The sequence below is a fragment of the Tachypleus tridentatus genome, chromosome 4 (assembly GCF_004210375.1).
Source record: "Tachypleus tridentatus isolate NWPU-2018 chromosome 4, ASM421037v1, whole genome shotgun sequence".
NCBI classification, from domain to species: domain Eukaryota; kingdom Metazoa; phylum Arthropoda; class Merostomata; order Xiphosura; family Limulidae; genus Tachypleus; species Tachypleus tridentatus.
This window is the reverse complement of record NC_134828.1, coordinates 68238360-68262284: the sequence shown is the minus strand read 5'-3', so window position 1 is coordinate 68262284 and position 23925 is coordinate 68238360. Positions and strand designations below refer to the sequence as shown.

Below are 23925 nucleotides of genomic sequence, written 5' to 3'. Positions count from 1 at the left end.
TATGCTCAGTACTTCAAGATCTTCTAACAAATAATTTTATCAATTAAATAAATATTTATTGCTTGTTAGGGAAGTTTTTGTTACTTAAAACAACTTTAATAGCAATATCTTTTCTTGAGCATAAAACATGTTTTTCTAATAAAAATGAGCTGCTTCCATTACCCAGCCACCTATGAACCTCTTCTTCACCATCAATGTTTTCATCTATATTTGCTTTTAATCTATTTATTTCTTTTTAAAAAAAATGCACACTTTTACAGCCCTGAGTCTTCTGCAGATGTTATCTTAAATAAAAAAACTTTTGCATTGCTTTTTAAGTAAATGAAAAACATTTTATATTTACTGAGCGTAGATTATTAAATACCTTTTATAATGTTTAAGAAGGGTTTAACATTAGATAACATAGTTGAATATGATAATCAGTTCATCCAAGTGTAGCTCATTATCATTCCTTCCTAGTGATCTTTCTTTAAGTCACCTGAAGGAATCATATATTCCAAACTGACTTTTCTTTAATTCTTTTGAGTTATTTTTTTAAATGGCCTAAAATCTGTTTACTGTGTGGGCTGTTCCATTCTGTGGTTTACTGCAGCTGTTTAGTTGATTATAGGATTTGTATGTACTGCTGAGTTTTATGTAATTTTATTTGCTTTAAATGGTATAGAAACTAAGTGGTACACTAATTGTACTACCTACATAAACTTGGTTAGTTCCTTTAAAGTCTAATAATTGTTTTAATGTCAGTTCTAAACCAGTTCTCTTGAATATGTGGATATTCAGAGGTGACTAGACTATTTCTCACTGTCATCTGTCTCTCCATTGTTACTGGAATCCTGGTTATGCTGAAGTCTGGGGGAACAAATCCACCAACACTATGGCAGAATTTGTCTCATCTGGCAACAACACTCTTTAATATTCCAGAGGGAGAAACTTGTATTTACAATGCTCCATCCACACTGACCAGTTTTTTTTTTTTTTTTAAATACTTTATTGTATTTTACAAGGGGAAAAATTTACCTATGTGTATGTGCAGTGAGACACTCAAGACCCAGTTATCCTTGTTATATATATATATATATATATATATACTTTGCTGTGACATCCAGTGACAGCATTATTTTTGACATCGTCTAACATCTGGTACTTCAGTGTCATTAGCAATGATAGCACTGTCCATATTGGCTGTTTTTAGCTATTTAATTATAACAGGCCTTTTTAAATCTTAATTTATTTTAGCATTTTTCAAGAAAGAAACTTTTTTATATTTTATTTTATATGGTATTATTTCTCTTAAATGAGTTTTTAGTGATCGTTGTTTCCAAACATTATATGCAGGTATGTATAGTATTTTTATTTTGTCTATATTTTTTTTATTGGTACTTGAAACAGATAGCCTTAATGCTGTGCTCCCTAAATCCTAAATTTAAATAATGTATTAATCACCAAACTGTATTAGTTTTGCTCTTTCTATGTTTCAGCTTCCTAAATCGAATTTTTGAAGAACAGTTTCATATGTGTCTGGAGTTCCCTGCACAGACGAGGTACATCATTGCCTTTCCTCTCATCTGTAGCCACTTTATGAACTGCACCCATGAACTCTGTCCAGAAGAGGTGAGTGTATTTGTATGCTTTGTTCTCATTGTTCTTATAAGCCTAGAATAATTGGCATGTGATTTAATTTAGTAATGATAATTATATATCCATTCTGATTTTGGATGTGTGTGTATTTATTGTTGCTCATGAACATTTTTCTGTAAGTGATTTTATGTTTGGTGTGTTTGAGTGGTAATCTTTGTTTTTTATGTGTAGAATGAGTGACTTGCTGTTTGTGTGTGTGTTGTACAAAATAACATAAAAAAATCACTAGTTTTATACAAGTAATTAATTTTGTGGAATTATATAAACAGAACGTTATCAAAGCAATTATGGTTTAAGGTGTGTTTTAGCCATTTTTCTGTGCTGTTAAGATAGGAGACCCTTTCTTTTTAATATCTCATTCTAATAGCTTAAGATATGTTGTTCATGTTAGGCTTGGTAAAATTTATATCTAATGATTGAGTATTTTGAGTTTCTTTATTTCTTTTGTAAGTTTTTGTGAGGGCATTCAATGTTTCTTATGACAATGAACATTGGAACTCAGAAATCAAGGTCATCAAGTATAGAAAGTCTCTAATCTTATTTGGTTCAACCTTAGGTATTTATTTTTGCTGTTGTCAAAATATATGCTAATTCTTATAGATAGGCAAATTTTTTAAAATTTCTCCAACTATTATGGTAAAAGAAAATATTACTGATCAAAAGTTATATAAATTTTCAGTTTGTTTTGTTTTTTAAATGCTTATCTAGCTTTAGTATCTCTAAATGGAGATTTTGAAGCAAAGTTTTTCTTTCATTGCTTATCACAGAGACATCACATTGGAGATCGTAGCCTCACAATGGTCAATGCATTTCTTGATGAAATGTCTCGAGAAGCCAAAAATATTATCACAACTATTTGTGACGAACAGTGTACACTTAGTGACAAGGTGAGTTGTGAATTTTTCAGAGTTCCTGTTTAGGAGAAAGTTTTTTATGAAAATATAATTAATACTTAACCCTCTTGCTATAGCCAGGTTGAAATGTGTTTGTGACTTTTGAAAAGTTTCATTCAAAATTTAATTAAAATACTTTATTATCATAATAAATTTGACATGAAAATTCAGTCATTTGGTAACTTAACATGAGCTCCATGTTTTCCATGTGATTTACAATGGAGTAATTAGTAGTTATGCTCAGTTGAGAGGACAGTAAAATAAGTTTAATTAGTAATAGATATATACTATTAGTAGATTAAAGCTATTTAGGGATAAATGAATGTAGTTTACTGTTGCAATTTGTGCTTAATTTATAAAGAAAGAAAAAGAGTAATTTAGATTTATTTTGATTTTTTTTAGGTGTATAGAGTAAGGGTAGAGAAAACAACAGTTAAAAAACAAAGTTTTACTGAGGAGGTTTTTAGAGATCGTACAAATCTGAAATTTTTGAGATGAAGAAAAATATTGGATATCTTAATGTGAAAACCACACAGGCTTTTCAAAACAATTTTTATTTTAATTCATTTAAAATACTTCACAAAGGGTGATTTTTTTATTTTTTTTTTTGTATCTGGAAGAATTATAATTTAGAATTAATTAATATGAACATGAGATTGTAAGTACAATAAGTTCACCAAATAATTCTGAAAACAAAATAATTCAAACATTAAAATTTGTTCTAGATCATTCCATCTTCAAAAAATTACAAATATAATATTTAGTATATTAACTAAAGCAAACATACACATATCCTTTTCAGCTTCTTCCAAAACATTGTGCTCCACTAATAGCACAAGCTGTGAATAAAAAGAAACGTGACAAGAAGAGTAAAACTATTCAAGAGCCTGACAAACCTGGCTTAGAAAGTTATCGCAGAAGCAGGGAGGAACTTACAACGTATGTCATGATTTGTAAGAAATAGTTTCTCCATGAACTTTTTATGCTCGTCTTTATTTAAAATTTATAAAGTTTCTTGTTTTTTCAATTTTTCAATTTTAGAACTTACTTCAAGTAAATCTTTAAGATTACATTTAAAATTTTGAACTGTAGCAAAATCTCCTAATAATTTCTGTCATATTCAAAGAAATAAACATGGATACAGTTTTTGTTTTAATTTCATAAATGGTGATGGTAATGCTTGAGAGCCTTAAGTCAGTGATATTTTGTATCCTAAAGATATTAATACGTTCCATATATTAAAAAAGAAAAGGATATTTGTTTGTAAAAGTTTTATCTTGGTTATGAATAGTAACTTGTAATATCTAAAAATGTATCTGACCAGAATGGACAAGCTGCACATGGCTCTAACAGAACTTTGCTATGCCATCAACTATAACAGTACGATACCAGTATGGGAACATACTTTTTGTCCCAGAGAATATCTCTCTCAACACCTGGAGAGCCGTTTCAACAAGTGAGTTCTGAAGAACAGGTTTTCTTTAAACTTTGAGAAGCACAAATATAATGATTAAATACAAGTTGTGCTTTTAATTGAATGATTAGATAAATATTCTTTTTAATAAAAATGTAGTAATTACTTTCAAATGTATATTAGAGCTTTAATATTTGTGTAGTTTTATTGACTGTTAATTTTGTTTCTTCTCATTTAACAATATACTTAGTTGTCATTTGTTAAACACTGAGTTGCTTACAAAGTTTATACAATAATATAGATAACCTTTACTATCTATAAAATGTTTAACATCACATCTTGCAGGATATTGGATATGTTATTAAGTCTTACCACATAATAAATAATTTTCAAAGACAATCACAAAACAGGGACAAAATAAACGGCTGGAAGTTGTTTTTTTAAGTAAAAAATATTGTAATTTTAGCAGAATTAGTTAGTACTGTATTACTTCGAATTCAAGACGCACCTTCACATTTTTCCAAACTGAAAATTAGGGTGCATCTTAAATTCAAGGTATTAATATTTCACTCTTTGAAACTCTAAAAACATCATTTTGCTTACACAACAAAGATTTTCAAAAACAATTTTGCATTCAAACAGATTGGACTATATTTTAAAAAGAAATTAGCTTAGAAAGACTAAAAAAAATACATATAGAAAACATCAAATATGCCAGTGTCAGCACCTCTAGTGGTGTGTAGTTGGATATCACTGTCCTCAGTCTTTGTCTGACTTTCCTGTTATTCAAATGCTATTTTATTGTGTTTTTTACCCATGGAAATGCAGTTTACGTATGATGCCGAATTTAAAAGAAAAGGTATTTTGTGTGCCGAACAGACATGGAACTGTGTAACTAGTAAAAAGTATACAGTGAGTGAGACAAATGTACATTATTGATGTATGAAAACCAAGTTGTTTTCTTGCAAAAAAAGTACAAAGTCATTTACTGGCTCAAAAAAAGGAAGACATCCTGAAATTGATACTGCTGTTTTAACGTGTTTCAGAGAGTTAGAAAATAAACAAGAGAAGTCTTAACCCTAAAAGCAAAAACAAGTATGCAGGAAGTAGTGGTATTTCTTTCAAAGCTAGCCATTGCTGGTGTGAGAAATTTGTGAAAAGAGAAGGTTTATCATTATGATGAAGGACAACAATTAGTCAAAAATTGCCATGAGATTTTGAAGATGTGGAACATGGAACACAACATGACTTTCTTGGGGAAAATAGTGAATCAATTGATGAAGATATTTCAATTTCACAATATAACAGTGAGTGAAAAGAAACATCAAAGTAACATTCTGGTTAAATAAAGTGGGACAAACATTATTGTGATGAAAATTTTAAATTTCCTGTATATTTTTTATATATTTTCTTATATTTCAATTTAACTGCATTATTAACATTTTTGATTCATTAATAAACTTTTTAAAACTTTCTAATTATCATCCACATTTTTTTCCTGAAAATTCCTTTTTAAAATTGGAGTGCATCATAAATTAGATGGTGTCTTAAATTCAAAGTAATATGGTATATTTCAGTTTTTTTGGCAATCTAACAAAGTTAAACCAAAATGACTTGAAAGAATAGAAATATCTGCACTAAAATATTGCTAAGTTAGCTTGTTCAACAGTGAAATTTCATATTTGAGAACAAAACCAATTTTACATATTGTTACACAGTGTTACTGAGACTTAATATAAAAGATTTGTTATTTTTGAAGAAACTGACATGACTTAGATGTATGAAAGAAAGTGATTAAAGTACTTTTGGTGCTTTCAGAATTTTCTGTGTAAACTTACTTAGCATAGGCATGAACCTCAATAGGAATTCTTCCTATTCCTGATACTAGAGTTAAGATATATATTGTAGCAGATATTTGTTAATTATATGAATTAGTTTAAAATGTTCTGAAATAGAACATTCTTAACTATGATGCTAATGGTTTGTTTTTACACCATTCGTCACCAGTGGGGTCCCACGTTTCATTTTATTAAGTCAGTTTAACTTGTTTTATTAAAGTGATTTAAGCATGTTTATCATTTTCTGTATAAAATACACAGAGATGCCCTTCAAGTAATTAATGAACTTAACTGCAATGCTAATGGCATTTTTGCTTAATTTTACTTTGTGTGTGTGTGTAACCCATATGTTATTAAGAACCCAGTAACCAACAAAGTCTCAGATCCACAAGCAATTTGAGTTTGGTGCAAAAATAACTTTGAAAAATGTGTTTGAAAACCAGTGGTGTCGATTTGAAACTCATTAAAAATTCTGGGTTTAAATTATTAGAAACTTCCCAAACTTTGTTTTTCATTTTATTAGTAGTTTGTAGCTGTTAGTCTTCACTGCTTAGTATTAAAGCTGAACAGTTCTTAGAAATATACAAATAGGTTCGTGTTATCACTTGTCTGTGGTAGTAAATGAAATGCTATTTTAGTGATATAATTTAATTTTGTAAGCTTAACTTAATATTTGAACCTTCTGAAGTTTAACTTAATATTTCACAATTACCTTGTAATTTGCAATTTATGTGTAACTTATGCTTAAAAATGCTTTTAAACTTAATATCACAATTAAAGTTTTTTGAATAATTACTCAAATTGAAAGCTGAGATTTGCTTTGATGATGTGATTTAAAAAATAGGCAGTTTTACTCAACTATGAACATAATTTAAGCACAATTGGCTCTTTTGTTTATATAATGTAAGTATTTAATGTGTATCATCCAAATATTAAAGAATAAAGGAATCAGGTTTTCTAATATTGTTTGTATAGTTTGTGTATCTGCTTTACAGAGCCTTGGTGGGAATGGTGATGTATAATCCAGAAAATAGTGAGATTGCCAAGCCATCAGAACTCCTAACAAGTGTCAAAGCATACATGAGTGTTTTACAGAGCATAGAAAACTATGGTTAGTAATTATCTAAGTTGATTCTAACTGTTTTCATGAAATGCAAAACTATACATAAAACTGTATTAACTTGAAACAATCTTAATAGAAGCAAGTTTACAAAATTTCATTAATTATTCATTCATTAACATTTCATTTACTCTTCAAGCAAGTACAATTGATTTAATTGAATCAGAATGTGTTCGTTACTAGTTTGCAGTAGAAGTTGCTAGCACTAGATTGTACAAGGTCTGGCTACTTCCTTAAGGACTGTGTACTTTTTCAGACCTGAGATGGAGATGCAAGTCAGATTGATGTGTCATTTGATCTTTTCAACATTAAAAATTAAGGACAGAAGTACATTTGCAGTTAATCATAATAAATATGAGGAGGGAAAAAATATCATAATATTCAAAAGAAGTCTAGCAGGTGTCAAAGTAGCTAAGACAGTTTCATTGGTTGGCTGCTCTATGATATTAATGGTGTGAGTTTATCAGTGATGGAGACAGTTAAATAAAATTCCTGCTTCAACAAGGAATTGTGACAGTGTATATGTAATGATAGAAGGAAGAGAAAGGCAGTTAGACTGGATGTTAAAGTCCAACTATCATCAAACAGACATTCAGTATAGGTAAAATCCATTCCCATCTCTAGCTGTATCTTGTAAAGAATGCTTAAAAAATGGACTGTGGAGACCATTACATAAACTATTGAACTCAATTACCAACAAGAAGGATGCCTTGAATGGTGTAAAGAGCTTAGACATAGGACTAGTAACGACTGATGAAAGATAAGTCCAATGAATTATCCATTTTGTTTTGTTTTTTGTGCACAGGTGTGGAAAAGACAACCAGAAAATAAATCTACAAGAATAAATCACTAATATTTTATTGTCTCAACTGTCCAATCACCTGATGATGAGTCATGTTTGGTGCAGATTTTCATGGCATTATTGGGTAACCTTTCTGATTAATGTATCTGGTGATACATCACATGAACCCTAACAACAATGCTTGTATTTACCATGCCCATATTGTACATGTATAATTTGAGAAACATTACAGAGACTTCAGATATTTTCTGTAGTTACCACCATCCCCATGCATTTGCCATCATCATCCTATGCTTGCCTTGCTCCACAAATTGCATACATTATATTAATGACAGAATGGCAAAATAATCTTTAGGACACCTTCCAGCACCTTTTAGATTCTGTGATATGTTGTATCATAGCTGTTTTATGTTTTATATTATTATAGTTCTTAATAAAGTATCCAGACTCTGTTTGTAAACAAATGACAGATTTTAAAAATAGTTTTTTATTGTATGTATTTTTTTAATTTAAAATTTTCATGATTAAAGCTTAAAGCTTACATGTAAAAAATTCACATAATTACCACATCAGATAGAATCATTATTCATCATTATTCAGTATAATAAAAAATGAGTAGTTGTGCCTAAATTTATACACTGATTAGAATTACCAGTTTAAGAAAATATTCTTTACTGCATAAGCTTTAACTTGTAAAAATAAAAACAAAAGCAAACAGTGTTTTATATTAGACAACCTACAATGTAATGAACTGAAATAAAAAGAAAAAATAGTAATAATAATAATGAAATAAAATTTCAAATTAGTACTTACCTTAAGTGGATCAAGACACAATATTATTCAAAATAATATATTTTTGAAAACTTTCACCATTCTTTCTCCTATAAATTAGCATTCTGCATGCTGTATACACTTCATATCTTGGTGCTGTATGGTGTGAAACTTCAATTTAGTTTGTTAGTGTTATCATAACATTCTTACATATTTTTGGTGCTTGTATATATTTAGTATGTGTCTGCTTTATAACACCTTTGGACAAACTCTTGCCACTGGCAAAGTTTTAAAACTCAGTGTTGATAATTTCTTGTTTGTCAGTGTTAAGTTTACAGTTTTATAAGTTGAGGTTTTGATTCCTTGTGTACATTGATTGTTATGTTGCTTTGGACTAAACAATACAATAAAGGACAAAAATTTAGATAAATAATTTTAAAATGTATCCCTTGTAATTTCATTATTATACAAGTAAACTAATATTTTTGTTTTGGCATATTCATAATATTGTGTTAATTGCTACTTTAACTTAAAGATGCAATAAAATGTCATAGGAAGATGTACCTTGGCATCTGGTAGAATGTTCATTAAAATAAATTGGAAATTTATTGAACTATGATATAAAAATTATGAATATAGGTTTGGTTTTTCACGGGCCTCAATTTTGCTGTAAAACTCAATTGTAAGTTAACATATGTTATTTACCTGACCCAGTTTATTTTCAAAATATTTACTTGAAAACATTATATCCACCTGACCCAGTTTATTCACAGCTTATTAGCCAATCTGTGAACATATTAAAGTCATTATTGTAGTACTACTGCAATGAATTTACTTTTTAAACATCTGATATTACATTAGTTTAACAACTTCTTTTTTGTTGTTTTAGCAATGAACATTTTAATTGAAATGTTGTTCATTAGAAGGTTTTAACTATTTGAGCATGTTAGTGACAAATGTTGATTTATTGTAATTGTTACCTCTTCCAGTTCACATAGATATCACAAGAGTGTTTAACAATGTTCTTCTTCAACAAACTCAACCTCAGGACAGTCATGGTGATAAAACAGTTACTTATCTGTACACAGATTGGTAAGTTTTCTTTTTTTGTGATTCAATACCATGTTTACTGGTGCTCTCTCTCTGATTTCTTAACAGTAAACTACCTGTTGTGCTTACTGTTTGAGCTGCTTTGTGCACATAAACTTTTGCTATCGCATCATGATTTAACAAACAGCCTTATTAACCTTATTAATTATACTAGTAAATAGTTTGTAAAGTCTTGTATACACTGATCCAGGACTACAGAAACATTGCTCACACTCTTGCAGCATATACCAAAAATTTTGCCTGATATACTAAGTTTTCTCTTGGAAAATGAATTTTAGGTAATAAAGTCCTGATTAAAATACACACATGTCTTAACCATTCATTTTTAATTGATAGAAAACTAAATTTTTTTACTTCACCATTTCTCAACAATGGAAAGGATAATTCTTAAGCTTTATATTGATCTATAACCCACATCCTTCTTCCCTACCCTTGCATTTTTAAAGCTGAGTGCAAGCTTATTTTATATTAATATAGCTTATTGAAAAATGTGATAAGAATATGTGTATTAAATAGTCACAACACTTGAAGTACAACAGCATCATCTTTATTAGTACTACATAAACACAACACCTGAAGCATGATGGCATCATCTCTATTAGTACTACATAAATACAGCACCTGAAATATGGCGACATCATCTCTATTATTACTACGTAAACAAAACACCTGAAGTACGGCGACATCATCTCTATTATTACTACGTAAACAAAACACCTGAAGTACGGCGACATCATCTCTATTATTACTACGTAAACAAAACACCTGAAGTACGATGGCATCATCTCTATTAGTACTACGTAAACAAAACACCTGACATCATCTCTATTATTACTACGTAAACAAAACACCTGAAGTACGGCGACATCATCTCTATTATTACTACGTAAACAAAACACCTGAAGTATGACGGTATCATCTCTATTATTACTACGTAAACAAAACACCTGAAGTACGGCAACATCATCTCTATTTTTACTACATAAGTACATCATCTCTATTATTACTACCAAAACACCTGAATGCACGCATCATCTCTATTATTACTACGTAAACAAAACACCTGAAGTATGGCGACATCATCTCTATTATTACTATTTAAACAAAACACCTGAAGTACAATGGCATCATCTCTATTAGTACTATGTAAACAAAACACCTGAAACACGACAGCATCATCCTTATTAGTACTACATAAATACGCAGGAGTCCAAAAAATTAAATGCATGTGTATGTCCTAAAAAGTTTGGTGATTCTTTCACCATACATTCACCTACAAGACTTATGTTATTAGTACATTTTAATTATTCGTGGAATTCACAGATCATTTTAACCAAGAGTATTTGTAATTTTTCATCTGTTACAACAAAAAATAAATATTTTTGTATAAGAAAAATGTTTTTCTACGTTATTAACATGTTGATTATTTTAATGAAAAATGTATACCTGATACACTGTATTGAATGAATGTAACTGATAAATAACTGAAAAAAAAGATTAACTTTTACATTTATTAATAGATGGGATTTATCATTTCAATCCTTTAGAGTACTGTCGATTTTTCTCATTACATTTTGTTATATTTGTCTCAACATATCTATATGTAGTTTTGTAAATATTGGTACATAGGTACTTAGAAGTATTGCTACGGAGAGTCAGTACTGGTCATATTTGTTTTTCGAGAAATCAGAAGGCATTTGTAACTTTGTCAACTGATAGTCAACTTCCATTTATTGCAGAAGAGTTCTCTGATGTAAATGGTGAGATTGCTGATGTTTGAAAATATTTAAATTTGATGTAGTAAAACCATGTGAAGTAAACAGTTTTGACTGCTAGCTCAGTGATCTTTCTTTTCAAGTTATTGAAAGAGTTAAGATTTTGTTCTCATGGCATGTTATCACAGATTCAGAGGTATAAAGATATTATACCCTTTAAGTCTGTCTTTGTGGTTACTCCTAAAATACTGTAATAACTTTTTATCTGTGCTTATTATTATTATAATCTTTCACATGAATAAAATATTGTGAAAAACCCAAGATTTTTGTCATCTAGTTTTTATATATTCTTCACCTGTTATATACCACATGGCCAAAATTATGTGGACACCTCTACTAATTAGTGGGTTTAGCTACTTCAGCCACACCCATTGCTAACAGGTGCATAAAATCAAGCATACAGCCATGCAATCTCCATAGACAAACTTTGGCAGTAGAATGGGTTGTACTGAAGAGCTCAGTAACTTTCAATGTGGCACTGTCGTAGGATGCCACCTTTCCAGCAAGTCAGTTTGTCAAATTTCTGCCCTACTAAAGTTGCCTCAGTCAACTGTAAGCTCTGTTATTGTGAAATGGAAACGTCTAAGAGCAACAACAGCTCAGCCATGAAGCAGTAAACCACACAAGCTCACAGAATGGGACTGCAGAGTGCTGAAGTGTGTAGTGCATAAAAATCGTTTGTACATAGTTGCAACACTCACTACCAACTTCCAAACTCCCTCTGAAAGCAATTTCAGCACAAGAAATGTTCATTGGGAGCTTCATGAAATGGGTTTCTGTGACCGAGTAGCTACATACAAGCCTAAGATCACCATGTGTGGAAAAACTTGACTGGCCTGCACAGAGCCATGCCCTCAACTCCACTGAACACTTTTGGGATGAATTGGAGTGCTGACTACGAGCCAGGCCTTCTCGCCTGACACCAGTGCTCGACCTCACTGATACTGTTGTGGCTGAGTAGGAGCGAATCCCGACAGCCATGTTCGATAATCTAGTGAAAAGCCTTCCCAAAAGAGTTGAGGTTAATATAGCAGCAAAGGGGAGGGGAGGGGGGACCAACTCCATATTAATGCCTAGGGTGTTGAAATAAGATGTTCAACAAGCACATATGGGTATGAGGGTCAGGTGTCCACATACTTTTGTCCATGTAGTGTATTTATTCTATAAGCTAGCTGCACAAGCTGTTTTGTGTTATTTTATATACCTTTATTATTTATGCTGCATGTAAGAAATATATATCTTTTTTTCCTGAAAAACTTCACTGTTTCACACAGAAATGAAGCTCAATAGATACTACATACATTATTATTATATAATTAAAAAATATTTTTGGTATTGTTTTCTTAATTTTGTTTATGCTAATGAATTCTATGTGTTACAATAATATATTTATTATATCTTTGTAAGACATTTTTCTCATGTTTTTATCCTTGTGCATAAAATGTATGTGGCTGTACAGCTTACCTCTACAGTTTCATTAGAACCTTAACTGACTAATAATTTGCAAAACAGTTGTGCATATCTTGTAGATGAGAGATGTGTGTGGTTAAAACTAAACATGTTTTGAATTGTGTATATGTAATACATTTTGAAAAGTTTACTATAATAAATAAAAATAGGTATCATAAAAATGATATGTACACCAGTATACTATGTGTACTAAAGTTAAAGAAAGTTTCCAGTGATACTAAACTGAGTACCTTCAAGTCATAACCTTGTTAAACTTACATTTATTGTACAGTATTTTAATAGTTAAATACATTTATTACTGTAATTTATTAACTATTAGATAAAAATCCTGCTTGCATTAGGTATAATTCTGTCTTAATTGAAGTAACTGCATATTTGATCCCAGAATTACGTGCACTAGCAGAATTGATTGGTCCATATGGCATGAAATACATGGATGAAAAGTTAATGTGGAACATAGCAAGTCAAGTCAGTGAACTTAAGGTAGGAAATTTAGTTTTAAATGTTTTATAATTTGATAGTATAAAAGAAATGCTTTTACTTTACAAAATATACAAAGTAGTTTATCATTTTGAAGATTTATCTGTTTATGTAGAAATAAATTCAAGCATGAGTTAGTGGTTAATTAAAAGATGTTAAATATATTTTAATATCAGAAATGATTTCTAGTAATGAACCTATATACTTGTTTTACTGTTGCTTGTACTAAACCTGTATAGGTTTAACTTGCTTTTTAATTTGTTTCATGTACACTTTATATACCAGGGAAATTTATTTTCATATATTTTTGATTAATTTTAATCTTCTATCAATTTTGTGAATTTTATTTATCACAATTGTTGCTTCTAGACCTATGTGTTCAAGATGTTTTGATTACTTTTAATACTGAAAGTACTTTTATTGGTAAATTACATATTTACAATGTTTTAAGAAACTTACTTTTGAACTCTTGGTAATTTTTGCACATCAAACAAGTTTTTGTGGTATTTAAAAAGAATTATTTTGGCTTTGCACTAATCTTAAGACACTTAATATTCATTTATTCCAGCAATTATTGAGTGTTTTGAAAAAATGTAAAACAACTAAACTTGCTATGCTCTCCAGTCTTAGTTTTCAAATAATTATTTGGACATAAATCATTTTATGTATATGGTAGTGTGTTATATCAACTGAGATTTTTTTCATTTGAGTGGCTGTATAGTTTGTTACTTTCACACACACATTAATATTGATGTAATAGTTTGTCACTTTTATAATGTTTGTTATTAGTGAACTCAGAATTGTTCAACATGGTATTTGCTATAATTTTTTTTGCTCACATTATGCAAGTTGGATCACAGTGTCATGATTTAACGTTAAAAATTTAAATGTTTCTTGCACTAACAAACAGTCTTGCAAAAACTGCATGTTTTCAGTTTAGTATAATATCAAATTTTTTGAAATGTACATAAGTTTCATTATAGTATCAGCATTTGTAAGAAACATGGATAATATTTTTAATCAACATTGCACAATTTCAACTAGTATTTCAGTTTAAATGTTTTCAAGTTTCCATTTTTGTTTACAGAATTACTTCTTTTACCTACTTGGTATTATTAAATAAGTCCCTAGGATACAGTTTATATATATTAAAAAAAAAAAAATGTTCATTTTGATAATAAATATAAAAAGTAAAGTTTAAATTGGCATGAAGCTTGTGTAACATAACTTTAAGAAAAGAAAATTACACCAGTTCTTGTATACTACCAACTTATAAAACTTTTAGTCCATTTCATAAGACAGATTTGTTTGTCTCTCTAATGTTGCAAGTTGGAACAAAAGGACCTGAATCAAGTTTGATTGAAGTGGCAGATTTTTTTTTATATGTATTCCTCCAAAGATTGATTTTGAATTGATAAGCAAAGAATAAATGGTCTGAGTTTGGCAGACATTTCAATTTTAATTCCCCTCTGTGTGGATTCCTGTACGTGGTGAAGGAACGTCCCAGGGAAGGTTCTGTTCTTTCAGTTTACCTCCTCTGGATTCTAAACATCCACTCACATGTTTGCCATGTGTGGCGACCCGTGAAGGGGAAGAGAGGATCCTGGTGAATGAGGGTTCCAACTCTTACACACCATTTTGGCCTTGAATTTCTGCAGACAGGCAGTCTTGGGGTGGTCCCCCTTGGGTCAATTGGCTGGTTCACTTGGGCTAGGATCAACCAAGTACCAGTGTTGGATGTTCTCAACAGGTGTTGTGGACACTGTATCTGGTGCTGGTGTTTGGGTATAGTGCTCACAGAAACCCTGGTGTTACTGCAGTGTCCTTGTTTGACAATGTAGTGTGTCCTGTTGTAAGGTTCTGTGGTGGATGGGGTATGTAGACACTGAAATTTCCTTTTTGTTATTATGGATCCTCCAAATAAAAACTTAAATAGTAAAAAAACAGTCCATTGGAAACGACCACATCTTGAAGTTTCTGAGGAGCAATCTTCAACATCTGTAACACCTGTTGTACCTCATCTTCTTATCCTACATTCTCTTTCAGACAAACCTTCGGGCAAATGTCTCCCTTCTTCATACAGAAGGGACTAGAGGGACTTGCTGGCTCTCCAAAGTCAGTAAAGGAGCTTTGACCTGGTGACATATTGGTGGAAACATCCATATCACAACACAATGAACTCCTTGCATTCAAAGGCGATTGGGGATATGCCTATTGAGATTACACCTCATGCTACTTTGAATTCATCACGAGGAGTTATTGTTGAGAGGGATTTGAAGAACATCCCCGAATCAGAAATTCTCACTGGTTTCTCCAGTGGACCCAAGGAGATTCTGCAGTAAGGCGTATCTCCACTCGCAAAGATGGAATTACAATGCCGACCAGTGTCCTCATTCTGACATTTACATCACCACGTCCACCTGCCACTATCAAGACAGGTTATCTTTATTGCAGGGTATGGCCATACATTCCAAACCCTCTCCAATGTTTCCAGTATCAGCAGTTTGGTCACTTAAAGATGTCATGTCATGGTTTTTTGACATGTGCTTGTTGTGGTGGCAAGGACTGTGATGCCTGTAAGTGTGAAATGAACCCTCATTGCATCAATTGCAATGGCTTTCACCCATCCTACTTTTGTTCTTACCCTAAATGGATGGAAGAAAAAGAGGTGCAGCATTTGAAAATGATTTATAACATTACTTATCCTTAGGATCGAAAGTTGCTGTCCACCACTTCATCTCGGACGTATGCTGTGTTGGTGAAGTTGTGCTACCTGTGGTTCCTGAGACAAAGTTCTTGGGGCTTATCTTTGACTGTAAACTGACCTTTATACCACACATCAAGCAGCTATGAATCAAATGTACAAGAGCACTAAACATCCTCTGTGTCCTCTCTTCCACCACTTGGGGAGTGGATCGATGTTCTATGCTAAAGATATATCATGCTCTTTTTGATCAAAACTAGACTATAGGTCATTGGTCTATGGTTCTGCCAGGACCTTGACCTTGAAGGTGCTGGATCCCATTCATTATCAGGGACTTCAGCTCTGCACATAGCTTTCTGCACTTCCCCCAGTCCAGAGCTTTTACACAGAATCTCATAAACCATTTCTATACCTCCAACTGTCTTTACTGTATGCTTCTAAACTTTGATCCTGACCACAGCATTCCACATGGGATTGTGTTTTCCTTCCTCAGTGGACCATGCTTTTTCAGAACAGATGATCTGTCTTTCTTCCTTTTGGCCTTCATATCCAGGTGCAGTTGGATGAATTGGGTCTGTCCTTGGATAACACTGCTGTATCCACTGGTCAGCCTATCTCACCATTGTTTATTACAATCTCCAAATGTGACCTTTCTTTAAGTCATTTGAGAAAAGTAGATATTCTTGATTGGAAGTACCATCTGTTATTTGCTGAACATTTTTTGAACCATCCTCCCATTCCTATTTATATGGATGGTTTGAAATCAGGTGACTCTCCTGGGTCTGCCATGATTTGTTGTGGTCTAGTGGTTGTACACAGAATCTTTCTACAGTTTCTTTGTTCACTGCTGAACTCTGTGCCATTTCTCTTGCCGTGGATCACATAGAAACTAAACAGTACTTAAATTGCACTACTTATACAAACTTGCTTAGTTCTCTACTCACCCTGGAATCGCTTCACGTTAGTTCTCACCCTGTTCTTGCTGATATTCAAAACTGACTGGCTCATTTCTCTTTAACATCTACTATCTACATTTGTTTTCTCAGAAATGAGCTCGCAAACACCGCAGCTAAGTCTGTCTACTCTGATGCTATGACTGCTGTGCCTGTTCCTTACATGGACTATGGTCCTGTGTTTAAGGCTTGGTTCTATGCCAGTCGGCAATTGACTTGGAGTGAGCAATGTGAAAACAAGCTTTTCGAAATAAAACCCTTTATTGGACTTTGGCCATCTTGTTTCTGTAAGGATCGGAAAGAGGAAGTTGTCCTAACTAGATTGATATTCCTCAGTTTTTTAACTCATTGTTTTCTTTTATCTCAGACTGATGCACCAGTGTGTTGTCTGTGTGACACTCAAACCATAATAAGCCACATTTTACTGTCTTACTGTCATTACGACTCTCAACCATTTTAGATGTGTTTTGTCCCAAGGCTTATCCATAACAATGGACAGTGTCATTAGCAATAGTGACACTGTCCTCCTTACAAATGTTTTTTTAAAGACGATTGACCTTTTTAATGCTATTTAAGTCTTTAATTCATAAATTAGACCTCTTTTTAATATGATTTCTTTTTACAAATTAAAGTACATGTAGTTTTATATGAAATTAGAAAATGGCCATAACATCAAACAACTTGAAATGGAAAGGCCCTCTTCAGGTGACTAATGCTGATGTTTGAACTTACCTGTTGGTCATCCTGGCAAGTTATGATAATTAAAATTATGCTACAGAAAGTCTTTTAAAATTTGTATTACTTTACTTTTCTCTCTTACTGCTGTAAAATGGATATAAAAAATTGGATTTAACACTATTTATGTTTTTAATTAAAAAATTAAACTTGTTTTTGTTTTACCTTGATTCCCTTTTACAAATTGTAGTAATTGTAATTTACTTTTAATGTTTTAATGGATGTTTGGGTCAGATAACCTAGTTGCTTTGCACCATAAAATGCTAAACCAACCAACCATTCTGTTTTAATTATGCAAGTGAAGGTTCAAATGGGTGGAGAAGTTGGTAGCAAACTATATTAATCCTATGCTGTACGAAAGCAGCATTTAATACAAACCATGACATGGGTCACTTTACTTCAGACAAAAGGATGGTGTTCTGTAACTCAAAATAAAGGAAGGGGTATCATATGTGCTCATTTATAGCAATACTTGTTTTGTCTAGTATTGCTGGGAACATTTGTTAGAAAATAGATAAATCAAACTACATTTTATGATAAAAATGTTATCAATGAACTTTGTTGAATAAGTTTTTAAAAAATTGACATTTTTGCACTTGTAATTTAAAAGATATGAAACACATTTGATGTGAATCAGTTATTAGTGCAGAAAAAGTGGAAGCATTAAACTTAACATGTTTTTCTAGTAAAATGTTTCTTGTATATCATTTTTATGTGTATATTGTAATGTATATCTAGAAACTGGCTTTTTTTTTGTTTAACCAATTTAATGCAATTGTTTTCTTCAACACAAAAATGTAATAAGTTGTACCTACATTTTACATTATCTAGAGGTGGGATAAGTTATCTTAAGATTGTTGAATATGACTTTTTGATATACTATTTTTATGATGTTTGGGTAATGTACACTAGATCATAATGTTATGATTTTGGAATGTTTGTTGCAGTAGCAAAGGTTCCTACAGAAACTGCAGAAGATTTTAATATATTAATATAAACACATGATCAAAGCAAGCTACCAATATATATCTAAACTTAACATGTACAACCATAAGGAGCATATACTGTTCAAACTATCATACTTATGATAATTATAATGCATTGTTTCACATGTTGGGCTACCCTTGTTCTTAACAATACTTTCAGCTATTAGTAGAATAATATTTAATGGGGTTTTGCCACAGTTCCCATACTAAATTAACAATATAGAATAATCATTATAAAAAAAAAAAAACCAGTAAAGCTGTAACTAGTAAAAAAATTCCTCTGTGATAAAAGTTGTACTTGTAGGCCAACTTAATAGATTAGCCCTAAATCCTTAATATAAGCTAACAAAATTCAAATTAGTTACATTAAATACAAATAACCATTATTGTTAATGAAAGTAACCTTAAAGATAAAATATAGCTAATTTACTGTAGTTGCTGGAAAATAAAATTGCATAAAAACAATTCAATATACAGGTATATCAACAAAATTTATGAAAATTTTTATGAACTGTAATAAGTGTTTTATGTATCAGAAGTTGTACTGTTTATTGACGAAATAAGCTTTTTTTAAGGACATCAGTTTCTCAGTACCACATTTAAAAATTATATCACTAAAGATATAATCAAACCCTAACATAGAGTCCTGATGAAAGTCTTGTTCTTGTTTTGAGGAGAATATTTTAGTTAAAAGTTTTAGTTGTTATAGAGCAATGGTTGTTGCAGGTACCATAGTTACTGTTCTAATTGTCTGAATGTCCAAAATGTAAAAAAGTTATAAATTTATGTTTTTGGTGGCATTCAGTAGATAGTAGGAGTTTTGGTTATATGCATAGATACTGACATGTGCTATCTCTATTGTAGCAAAATGTGAAACAAATTTTGATGCATCTAATATGCTGTTAATTTAAATATTATGAAATAGTTTCTTTGGAGTATTTGTATTCAAAAAATGGAAAGTTTATAAATTCAAAAGGAAAATATATGTTTAATTAAAAACTTTAGACTTAATTGCATTGTTAAAGGTTTGGATATCCAAATCTAGGTACTGTGCTGTTATTAGAGAAAGAGCATTTTTTCTATAGTATGTTCAGGTAGATATACTTTTTTGCAATCTCATGAAATCCTTGGCAGTTAAGTTTGTCATCAATATATCTACAAGCAGATGAATAATCTGTAAAACTGTACAACAGTCTATTTTTACTGAGGTTTGTTAGCTGTGAAAATTGAACTTCAAATAAATATAAACACACAACTTGTGGGCTGAAGTTCGTTTCTATAATTATCCCTTGAATTTGTTAGAATGAATGCTGGTTGATATATAAAAGTTAAATAAAAAAAGAAACATAGCTTGTAGAAATCTGTTCATTTTGAAATGGTAATTTTATGAGTGACATTGTAACAGAAACGTTTGGTTTTGTTAACACTGAGCATTAAGTTACCAGGATTGTTAACTTCTGGTAATGTAATGCTCAGTGTTATCAAAACCAAACTTGAAATTGTAGATGTAAGACTTCTATTCCATCAGTAGAAAGACTTGTGTAAAACTGAAAAATTAAAAGCATATATCATTTTGACCTCAAAATATATTAATTTTCTCTTTACATTTAATGGGGTTATTGATTATAATGAACAAATTATTACTAGTTCTTTGATAATATTATAGTATTTAACTATCTTTAACATATCTCAGATAATTACTTACAAGAAATAAGTCATTAGTCATAGTGTTTGTAGCACTGGTAATAAATTTGTACTTGTATCATATTTCATGCAGTTTCAGAATCTAAAAAATTCAGGTATTAGATTATAGGACTTTATGGAATGTAAACTAAAGTTATATAACTATAAATTATAATCAGTGAAGTTCATATAACAGCAGCATCTCTTACAGTCAAGAAAAATAAGCAATTTGTTTGTTTACTTTTTTCTTTTCAGAAACTTGTTGTCATGAACAAAGATGTTTTGGTTGCTCTTCGTTCAAATTATGACAAACCTGATCATATGAGAGAACTTTTCCGAAGATTACAGCGTGAGTATCTTACAAATGTGTGAAGGTTTATTTTTATTTTTGTGCTTTCAAGGATGTAGGTGATCCAAAGCTTTTAAGTCCTATGTTGATACCTTCCTGCATGTAATAGTAGGAAATTGTGAGAAACTAATGAAACTTAATGTATTAAAAAACATTTAGAATTAGGGAGTGACATACTGTAAGGTCTAAGAAAACTTATTAATATTGAGACAATTCTTGCTTTCTTTAATCTGTATTTTTAAGAAATTGATATAATTGTAAGAATTGTTTTTTAGAAATCATATAACTTTTTTCATAAGGATTAAAAAAATAATCCTGAGATGTTATAAAAGTTTATTTTTCCAATTATATATTCTTGCTATATATAAGTATATATGTGTGTATCATTGAACTTTTAATTATTTTGAAGACGTGCCAGTTATTTCAGAATATCCTCTCATGTTAAAACAGAGAAAAAAAAACTGTAACTGTAAATTTCTGTACATGCATTGAGATCAGGCAATGATGTATTTCATAAAGCCATGTACACAATCATTGGTAACAGTCCAAGAAGGAGTGCTTAGGTCTAACTGCTGCATCATCCACCTTTGCTCATGAGCTGTTCATTTGCAGCTTTGTTATTACATGAAGCTTTTTTGTAATATACTTAAATTAGCTTTACATGCTTTACAAAGTCAATCAAATATGTAAAGACCTTGACTTCAGAGTGTCCACTCAATCATCCCATGGGCACAGAAGTCCATGGGAGGTGATTTAAAATGGTGAAATATTAATTTCAGTTTTTACTTGCATCTTGCAGAAAAGATGGCATGTTGACTTGGATATGTGACTGCATGATTTGTCCTGATGGAGCCATATCATGTTGGAATTCAGTCCATGCAAATATTCTATTTCCTTTCTGTATAATGGTTATAACACTAATTTTATAGAACTCCACCAATATAAATCATGTGGGAGAACTTTTTCAAGCTTTCTCTGTACCTGTTTTGAAATGTTGCATCATCGGTAAGATGATGATAATAAAATGCAAAGATACTTAAGTAAATATATGGTTCAGCCACTAAGATGAATATGCTCCCATATGTCACAAATTATATACCTTTTGACCATGTGTTTTCAGTGAAGACAGCTATTGTGTTACTTTTGTAAACCTAAATATATCTTGATTATCTGTTTATAATTTGAAGGAAGATTTTTATTTTAGTTACAATGACCAATGTATTCTTGGATTACTTCCTATGTCAAGTTATTTGTATTCCTTCACTCCTTCTATTCAATGTAAAGGCTTTCATTACAGAAGAGAGATACTCCATTTTAAAGGACCATTGCTATGATGCTGGTTATATATCCTGGTAATCTTGATAAAATAAGTAACAATTTAAAGCTGATTATGGCTTACAACTAAACAATTTATAAGTTGCCAGCCACACCTCAAAATCAGTAACAGTTTTCATGAAAAATGTAGTTGAAGAAACTGGAATCTCAACAATTCTGTGAAGTTCCTCATTGCAGTACCATTAGGCCCTTGTGCCTTTTGTCTTCTTAAGGCAAGTTCTTGGATATCAAATTATATGTTGAAAGGTTTTACTATACCCTTCCTTCACAGAAGCTTATTTAGACAATAACAGAAATTATAGTGTCAAAGAATAGTGTAATTATGGCCACAAATTAAGCACAATTGGAAATGGAGAAAGAAGTTCCATGAGCAACTAATAAGTGGAAGTTTTGTACTTAAACACAAACATTCTGTGTTTAAGATTGCATGGCATTAATTGGATGAGTTACAAATTAACGTATTGCACTTGGGTATCTTAAATTGGAATTGCACATCTTTTCTAACACTTTCTGGATATGAAGTGAACTTCAAGAAACAAAGATTTGAAAGTTTTAATAATATATGCTTAGTTTCTAGTCACCATCAGATCCAAAAACCATTAAAACTATTTTTTGTCTCAATATCTGTTTTTATTTCTACTGTAATCTCAAAGCTTAAAATAATAGTGACTTGAGTTTATATCAAACTCTGCATTTTACTTGAAATTTTTCTTCTTAATAGTTATATTCTCTTATGCTTATTAATGTCACATTTTAATTTATATTCAGATTTTGTGAAAAGTAAAACTTCACAACTCATTTCTTTCATTATGTTAAGTAGGAACTTTTATATTCACAAGGAACTATTGGAAAATTAAATTTATGAGGAAATTTATAAGGAAAGGAATTTTCACCTTTGTTATATATACCAGTTTAAGATTATAAATTAAAAGGAAAATATTCATTGGTAACAAAGGTTGTAGAATAAAGTTATAGAATAATTTGTATAAATAACAAAATTAAGTCACACATAGATAATGAAAACAGTAAAATTTGTGATACCAAAACAAGTTAAAAATTTCTGTCTTAGTTATAAAGTAAGCTTGCTTAAATTTGAAATGATAAAACATATTTAACTTTCAGTATTAAAAAACATCAGAGTTTAGGTTGCTAAAGTGAGCATGTTTGAGACAAATAAAAGAAAATATTTATGCTGGCTTTTGAAGTACATGCATATGTTACAGAAAAGACTGAAATAAAAGTGAAAAGTTAAAGAAAAATTTTGAGAGATCTGGTTTTATTTATCTGGAAAAAACATTATAGAACAATGCTTGTGAAATATGGAAGCCTTCACTAAACCATGCTAATAGTGCAGGTAATACTAAAGTGCTGTGTTTGAATATTATGACCAGATAAAATACATAATTTGCTTTGAAAGGATTGAAAATTTGACTTTTATATTTTTTATTTTAAAATTGAATGGCACATTCTGTAGCATAAACTAAATATGAGGTCAAGAGGTTTCAAGGTTCAAGTATATCTATCCCTAATTTAGAACTGCTGATCAGATGGAGAGCAACCAATCTGTAATATTTACCACGTAACTGAATTGAGAGACTGACTGTCACTTTTATTATGTATCCATAGCTGAAAATTTAGAATATGTTAGCATCGTACTGAATTCATACCTTCAACCTTCCAGTTCTCAAACCAACATGCTACCCACTCGTCCATACTCTCTCATTAGCATTTATATCAGGCCTGCTTTGGATTTTGTCCTTCTACAGTTAGATAATATGATCTCTCACAAATCTGAAAACATGTTTCTTATTTGTTTGTGTCTTATTATATTTTTATTACAATAAATATGTGTGTTTGTAAGTTTTATTT

The 23925-nt window shown here is 30.9% G+C and overlaps 1 protein-coding gene across 4 annotated transcripts in view; it reads left to right on the top strand.

Annotated features, from left to right (window-relative positions):
- Hem (Nck associated protein 1 Hem) overlaps positions 1-23925 on the top strand; it is a 79016-nt gene that overhangs the window by 41521 nt on the left and 13570 nt on the right. For all 4 annotated transcript variants that reach the window (XM_076499116.1, XM_076499113.1, XM_076499115.1 and 1 more), the window contains exons 17-25: positions 1479-1611; positions 2406-2525; positions 3334-3470; positions 3856-3987; positions 6779-6894; positions 9466-9568; positions 11216-11346; positions 13217-13314; positions 20628-20721. In XM_076499116.1, the coding sequence (XP_076355231.1) occupies positions 1479-1611; positions 2406-2525; positions 3334-3470; positions 3856-3987; positions 6779-6894; positions 9466-9568; positions 11216-11346; positions 13217-13314; positions 20628-20721 (1064 nt within the window). The remainder of the gene's footprint in view (positions 1-1478; positions 1612-2405; positions 2526-3333; positions 3471-3855; positions 3988-6778; positions 6895-9465; positions 9569-11215; positions 11347-13216; positions 13315-20627; positions 20722-23925) is intronic.